The following is an 8,524-nucleotide window of genomic DNA, read 5'->3' as shown; positions in this document are numbered from 1 at the left end:
AGACAGGCTTTAACGGATGCGTATGTCTCTGCAAATGGGATGTAAGTTAGATTATCGAAAAATATATAATGAACCATAATGGATCCTTTTTCCCGTTCGCAATCTGAAAATATCCGGTAAATATTAAAAAGGTACTAAAAGTTTCTTGAAATATATATCATAATCAATTCTATTTTTGATTTAAACTCCCGAATAATACAGAAAAAAAATACTTGCATAATGTAAATGTTTTTATTTCATGGGCTTCCTATATCGTTATTTTAGTATCAGAATAAAATTGTTTATAAAATGAATAGAGAAATTTACAACTATTTCGTGTTAAATTGCTTGTTACGCTTTGATATGGCATATTGTGTATACGTATTGTTGTTCACATATTCACTTAAAATTCATCCGTATTTTTACTAATATTTGAAAAAATACCAGTACATCTATTTTCATATTCTCTTCAGATAAAAATCAGCTAGTAAAATGATTATTTAAATGTTTCATTCATGGCTTTGTGTTTTTGATAAACAAGAAGAAATAATTTCCATCTACAGCACGACCAGCATCAGGTCCTATCAGCTGATTACCCTTGGGACTTTATTTCCCCTTTTGTCAGCGACCATTACAGATAATATAAGTGATGTAAGTATGTTTTAACTTAACATCACTACTTTAAAAGATATAATAGTTCAATGTAATTCATGTGACTGTGATGTTATTTTTTTGCATCCTTCCTCTGTTCTAAACAGACCAAAGATGACAGAGATTCCGGACGATTCAGAAAATGTTCATTGTTTTCTCTATAATGTATCTCTTATGCTGTGTTTTTATTACATTTTTGGTAATAATGAAAAATCGGTGGATAGAAAATTACTTCTTTACAGCAATAGGAATGAATGTTTCCATAAAGATTTTTTTTTCTACAAAGACTATATTATAAAATTGTTTTCCAGGGCACCATGTTAGAGGTGAGTGGCTCGTTACTAGATGAATACGTTCAAAAAGAGAAGTGTACAAACACACGGAAACAGTCAGGAAATGCGAATGAGTTTTCTGATGACGATGTTACTGCGTATATCGACGGGAAAAGACGACTCTATACAATTGTAGCACAAGCATTACAGTCGCTCGCTGATAGTACCGGACGGAGACGTAGAAGGTCGACAGGTGAGACGTTATAGGCTACCCTTTAAGGTCAAAAGGTTAGACGTTATAGTCTACCCTTTAAGGTCAAAAGGTTAGACGTTAAAGTCTACCCTTTAAGGTCAAAAGGTTAGACGTTATAGTCTACCCTTCAAGGTCTAAATGTTAGACATCGTTGGCTACCCTTTAAGGTCGAAAGGTTAGACGTTATAGTCTACCCTTTAAGGTCAAAAGGTTAGACGTTATAGTCTATCCTTCAAGGTCGAAAGGTTAGACGTTATAGTCTACCCTTTCAGGTCAAAAGGTTAGACGTTATAGTCTATCCTTCAAGGTCGAAAGGTTAGACGTTATAGTCTACCCTTTCAGGTCAAAAGGTTAGACGTTATAGTCTATCCTTCAAGGTCGAAAGGTTAGACGTTATAGTCTACCCTTTCAGGTCAAAAGGTTAGACGTTATAGTCTATCCTTCAAGGTCAAAAGGTTAGACGTTATAGTCTACCATTTAAGGTCAAAAGGTTAGACGTTATAGACTACCCGTTAAGGTCAAAAAGTTAGACGTTATAGTCTACCCTTTAAGGTCGACAGGTGAGACCTTATAGACTACCCTTTAAGGTCGACAGGTGAGACCTTATAGGCTTTCACTCATTTATAGACGTCATCCGGAAACGAAAAAACGATAACGAAAACAAAACTGCGCTATATAGCTACGATATCAAGTAAAGCTAGGTCTACTGACTAATGACATTTTCATTAAAAGATAGTCACAGAAACTTGAATACTCCAGCAAAATACTTAGCTGTTTATTTACCTTCATATCCGTATTAAAGAGGTGATTCATTTATTTATCTATTTATTCGTGTATTTACGGTGTTATTTATTTGTTTATTCAGTTATTTTGTTTATTTAAGATGTTATTTATTAACTTATTGATTTATTTGTTTGTTTATTTAAGATGTTATTTATTAACTTATTGATTTATGTGTTTGTTTATTTAAGATGTTATTTATTAACTTATTAATTTATTTGTTTGTTCATTTCAAAGAGGTTATTTTTTATTTGTTTGGGTTCGAGATTCTTTATCAATGTATTTAGGTCTTTATTTTAAGAGTTATTTATTTCTTAATTTGTTTTTTATTAATCTGTTTATCAAAGCGGCTCTGACGTGCAGTGACCTTCAAACACTCGGTACTACCGGCATGTCTGCCCTGTCCACAGCACAGCTCAGTAGCCTTGCTGACCAGGATTTTATCGACTGTTCGGCCACACTGGGAGGTGTAACGGACTACAGTGATGATCAGAGGACCACTTTACTGGGCGTCGCTATGAGAGACACTGTAAGTGGGTTAAAAACATCATATTCTGACCTTCCAAAAGAAAATTATATGAAAGAATCAAATTTTTTTTCATAATGAATTGTTCCCTTTCACCTTTGATTAAGGTATAGAATATTGCAATTATGAATGACATTGCACCTAAAGATTGATTATTATGCACTATCGTGCTTCACAAAGTAAAAAAAACGTGTTTTTAGTCAGGGATTCTATCTTATTTGTTCTTGGTAGGGAAATCAGATAAATTCACAAAGATATGGTGGCAGATTCGGGACATCGTAATATCGCTTCGTTTAATGGGAAGCGATATTGCGATATCACGATACCACGATGCGATATCACACGATAGCTCGATGCGATATAATAATGTCGGTTATATGTACCTTTAATACACGTAACAAATAAAACTAGTCAGAAATATTATGATTTTGATTCCGATCATTCCAGGTTTGGGGTGACCCTTCCACTTGGTCCGCTACCAATATCTACAATGCTGGGGTGATCTGCCAGGCACTAACAGAGACCCAGATTGGCACCTTGACGTTAGACCTGGACGCCGTTAGTCGGCTTGGTCAGTTCAGTGGCTGGGACAGTCTCAAGGTCGGGTCAGGTTTTATTTTTTTAATGATACTGGTATGTTAAATTTGACAGTAGAAAGTACTAATGTTAGTACCATGAACAAGTGATTAAAATATTCTATTCAAATAATTGATGATCAAGTAATTAAAAAATACCAATACAGCAATAACATTTGAACTGCATCTAAAAATCGAGCTAAAGTAATATCTACATGGTGATCTCTGAATAAAGATACAAAGAAAGAAGACTCTGTGTTTCGGAAGTGCAAGCGCCTTGTGCTTCATCGACGATATGTGATATGTAAACCCTGTGTTCCTAGTTGACATGTCAGCTGTTAACGTCTTACAAAGAAATCGTGATATACGGAATATGCTCCTGGATGTCTACCTGCGAAACGTCAACACTGTTTGGGAAAGCAGAAGTGTTACTATCTAGAACCGGAAATTTTACAATTAGAGGAATCGAAATCATCACGCTTATTAAATAGCTTGGTATATTTTATTATCGTTTATTTTTCTTAAAATACATATAGTAACAGATAATGTAACTGTGTCGAACAGTACACTCTTCGGTAAGCGATGTTAAGGACCAAAACATCTTCGATACTCCAGGGGTTCCGATCACTTCATCCTCTATAATCCAGGTGTTACGATCACTACATCCTCGATACTCCAGGGGTTACGATCACTACATCCTCGATAATCCAGGTGTTACGATCACTACATCCTCGCTAAATACTCCAGGGTTACGATCACTACATCCTTGATATTCCAGGTGTTACGATCACTACATCCTCGCTAAATACTCCAGGGTTACGATCACTACATCCTCGATACTCCAGGGGTTACGATCACTACATCCTCGCTAACTACTCCAGGGTTACGATCACTACATCCTCGATACTCCAGGGGTTACGATCACTACATCCTCGATACTCCAGGGGTTTCGATCACTACATCCTCGATGCTCCAGGGGTTACGATCATTACATCATCGATACTCCAGGGGTTTCGATCACTACATCCTCGATGCTCCAGGGGTTTCGATCACTACATCCTCGATACTCCAGGGGTTTCGATCACTACATCCTTGATACTCCAGGGATTACGATCACTACATCATCGATACTTCAGGGGTTACGATCACTACATCCTCGATGCTCCAGGGGTTACGATCATTACATCCTCGATACTTCAGGGTTTACGATCACTACATCCTCGATAATTCAGGGTTACGATCACTACATCCTCGATACTTCAGGGTTTACGATCACTACATCCTCGATGCTCCAGGGGTTACGATCATTACATCCTCGATACTTCAGGGTTTACGATCACTACATCCTCGATGCTCCAGGGGTTACGATCATTACATCCTCGATACTTCAGGGTTTACGATCACTACATCCTCGATGCTCCAGGGGTTACGATCATTACATCCTCGATACTTCAGGGTTTACGATCATTACATCATCGATACTTCAGGGTTTACGATCACTTTCACTCTTCATCCCTCGAACATGTCATGGCAAAATTGAAGGTTCCACGTGCGACACCTTTGTGGACAAGACGTAAAGACTAGTTTTATCCTTTGATATACATCAATCTAATCTCGAGGTCGCACAGCAGTATATCGTAATGGATTTGAAACTGGGTGTCGCTCCTTTATAATCTTCAAAACAAGATTATTAGCCTGGAACCATTCAAATTGCTTGGTTTGTGTCTTCAATTTTACCCCCAAATGTTTCAGGGGTGCAGAGAGTGAAATGATCGCAACCCCTTAAGTATCGAGGATGGGATCTAAGTTAAGGTGTGATGAATATAGAAACGAAATTATGTTTTATCATTATGATGGCATTAGATATAATAGGCACTAAATGAATTTCATCTAAATTAGTATGAAAAAGTGAATAATCTAAAGTCTACTTCTGAAGTTAATTGATCATTTATCATATTTCCAGAAAAAAGCAGTGTATGAACGCTGGCTTACTCTACTGAAGGGCGGAGACAGTAGTACGATCACGTCCAGCGAACTCCGCTCCCTAGGACACATAACTTGTGGAGCGGACTCCAGCCACATTGATGTCATTCCTCATACCATTTATCAGTTAGTGCCAACCTTACAAATAGGCTACTTTTGTAACAATTAGATAACTTGTACGTTTTCAAAAATACATTCTTATATGTAATGACCTCTAATATTCAAACAAGTGCTGTCATTATTTCTTGACTCGAGTCATCTGTTAAGTTTTGAAAAAGAAATTGATAGCAGTTGTAGTTGCCATTGAAAGTTTTCAATCATTTTTTTTCCTGAATTAGAAACGGAGGTTGTTTTATTATTATTACATTATCATTGTCTATCTATTATAAGCTAACCGGTAATAAACATTTATATACAGTGTATTACTGTATCTGAAATGTCTCATACATGAACCGTGAGTGGAAATGCGTTCCCAATTATTATGATATCTCTCTTACCACACCGATTTCAAGGTTTATGTAAATAAGACCTTAAGACTGGCTTTGTCAGAACTGAGGCAGCATATTTGTATAGGAACATGTTGCAACACAATAAAAGAAAGGATATAAATATACATTCTAAGTATATTCTGGTAATTTTGATTTTGATCAAACTCAAGTCATCATTAGCAATATTAGTATTCAATAAAAACGAAACGTTTTATAATAATTACTTATTATCTGTTAAAGGGAGGTAACTCCAGACAGCTGGATTTGAATTTAAATAACCTATATTTAGGTCCATAAATCCCATAAAATGTTTACCTGTTATCAGATTGACTACAATCATTAACATAAAATTTAGTATTATTTTGTAAATACTTCCTTAATTATTTTGTTCTTTTTGTCGTTTTCATTGGTTTTCCTTCTTAACTTTACCAGTATATTTGAAGGTACAAAATGGTATCTTTTATATTCTAGGAATGCTGCGGACTCTATCGGAGAGCTTACCAGCTGTGACAACACTCAGCTACAATCGTTTGCGGCCCTAGCAAAAGCAGCCTACGGAAGTGACGTCACCACATGGTCTTCTGCCGTGATATCTAACATTGGAATAACAATCGGTGTGTAGACATTTCTTACAAATCATAGTTTCGTTGCATCTGATATAATACGACAAATACATAATAAGACCACAGTATTATTCTTGATGAATGGATGTTCCTAAGTCCATTATTTGATAATCGACATCATATTTTGTGGTAGAAGTTTCTACAAAACCTACATATTTTACACCGTAATTTAGACTGCCATATTCTTATAACGATAATGTATAGGCTGTATACTTCTATTACAGGTGGTTTGCAAACCAGTGATATTAGTCTGTTATCGACCACCCAGATCAATGCTATCGACTCCAACCACATCTCATATATCCCGGCTGAGATATTTGCAGTAAGTCAGATATTCTTAGATATAATCACAGTGTATATGTTTTGTGTAGTAGTTCGCTATTCATCATAAAATATCCATGTTTTTATGCAAATGGCAAAGATTCTAACCGATTTTAAACATTGGAAGCTCAACATAATGCGTCAGTCACATGTTCATGATTTCAAATTATGATTGGTTGTGTAAATAACACACATTTGTTCAAATTAAAGACTGTGTTTCTGATGCGGGGAAAGTCGTCAGGTTTTCAACACTCATTGTTGTGAAACAAATTTTCCAATGTTGAATACAGAAGTCAAATATATAAATATATAGTGAACTGCTCCAGTTTCATCCTATCGTTTGAAAGCGGTTGTGTAAAAATTGCTGGCTTTTTTTCCATTCTTTAAAATATTGACACCAAGAACTAAAAACAATGTCAATTAACCGTAAACACATTTAAACGCTAATGACCCTTTATTGTGTAGGAGTAAAAGAAAGCACACGGATGTGAATCATTTTAATAGAGAAACAATTGTTATCATTAAATACAGGGCTTCTCCGTGGACCAGTTCATGACATTTAGTACTTCTCAAGCATCTTCAACAACATCTGAACAGAGGGCAGCTCTAAGTTCGGCCCAGCTCGCTGCTCTTTCCCTTGATTTCAGTACATCATCTGGTAAGTTTCGCGAGATATCTACTGTGCTCAGTGTAATTGATGACACATGATTGATACCTATAACGGATGGTTCTTATAGAGGATTTAAATAGCCAAATCATGCGGATGTTATAACTAAGTTCCTTTCTAGCAAATCTTTAATGGTATATTCCCTGATCAATGTTGCATCCGCGCCCATTGTCAAGAGGTTTTTATAAAACATACCAAACAAGATCAAGTATGAGATAATTACTGCAGGAGCACAGTTATATTTTCGCTAACGAATATCACAAAAACTGATTCATATTGAAACAGATATGTGTTTTGAATCCTTGATACAAAATTATGCAGAATTCGTTTTTTTTCAACAGAAAATGGCGCTGGTTCAATTACAGTCTGCGGGATACTGTTTTTACTTCTTCCACTGGTAATGGTGTACCATCGGCAAAAATGACTTGATATAGAGATATAAGGGTTGATGAAATAATGAAGTAAGAGAAGACGAGATAATGAACATTACACATTTTATTGATGGAATTTTCAGACACAATAGAGTTGAGTTCATAATTCATAATTGCTTGCGTTATAATGAACCTTGGCACACATTGAAATGTTAACAAGTATATTTCCCAGCCGAAATAACACTCTTACTTATTATTTTACAACTAACACTCATATTATTTATAATAACATTGTATGGCCGAATACGCTATAATTCAATGTAAATAACCGTTTCAGCCGATATTTTCATATATAATAATAAGAAAGGGTATGAAAGAATGTAATATAATATTAAAGAAATTTGATATTCATTGTTTATGTTCTGCATTTGAATAGAGAATGTTTAAAAATATTCAAAGGATATGTGTAATTAAGATAAAAAAATGTTTACTCTCCGTTGTGTTTTCCGGGATTTCTTTCTTTCATTACATTTGTCAATTTATTTGTTTAATGATATTTCAATAGTGGAACAAATAAAATGTCAATTTCGAATTATTTCTCGTAAGGATTTGAATATGTTTTATTTACTTAAATCAGTCTTAGCTATACATTCCAAGAATTATTTGTGTTATTGTAGTTATTGTAGTTGTTACGTACGGTTTGTATTTATCGGTACAGTTAATACATTTTTTATATAGAGTGTTTTAACAACTCTTGATTTTTTGTTAATTGTGTTTATTACAGTATTCTGAGTGGAATGTCACCAACAAACCTTGTAAACAATAGGGATAACTCAGTTTAAAAAAAAAATTTCCTATATTTATTTTCCAAAATCTAGATAGTAAAGATCAACTGACAATGCTGTTTTTCAATCTCAATTGATGTTACCAAAAAGTGTGAACTTTAATGGGGTTTTTTTGTTTTAAAATGTAATTCTAATAGTGTTTGAATGTAACTTATCATAAAATGAACAGTATCACCATCATTATGTTAAC

General features: G+C 34.9%; 1 protein-coding gene across 1 annotated transcript; it reads left to right on the top strand.

Annotated features, from left to right (window-relative positions):
- Positions 1-4,831: 4,831 nt before the first annotated feature.
- LOC132546910 (otoancorin-like) lies at positions 4,832-7,542 on the top strand. The gene is made up of 5 exons (XM_060210636.1): positions 4,832-4,848; positions 5,979-6,121; positions 6,355-6,452; positions 6,983-7,109; positions 7,460-7,542. The coding sequence occupies exons 1-5, from the start codon at positions 4,832-4,834 to the stop codon at positions 7,540-7,542; spliced, it is 468 nt and encodes a 155-aa protein (XP_060066619.1).
- The last annotated feature ends 982 nt before the right edge of the window (positions 7,543-8,524 follow it).

Source organism: Ylistrum balloti, unplaced genomic scaffold (genome assembly GCF_031769215.1).
Source record: "Ylistrum balloti isolate Yb309-2 unplaced genomic scaffold, AGI_CSIRO_Ybal_v1 Utg369920, whole genome shotgun sequence".
NCBI lineage: Eukaryota > Metazoa > Mollusca > Bivalvia > Pectinida > Pectinidae > Ylistrum > Ylistrum balloti.
The sequence above is the reverse complement of the archived record's forward strand: the minus strand, read 5'-3'. Positions and strand labels throughout refer to the sequence as shown.

Bases quoted from the DNA above. Each gene is read 5' to 3' on its own strand.
- LOC132546910 (XM_060210636.1), top strand. The intron at 6,122-6,354 runs GTGTGTAGACAT...CTTCTATTACAG, and splicing joins TAACATTGGAATAACAATCG to GTGGTTTGCAAACCAGTGAT. The intron at 6,453-6,982 runs GTAAGTCAGATA...CATTAAATACAG, and splicing joins TCCCGGCTGAGATATTTGCA to GGCTTCTCCGTGGACCAGTT.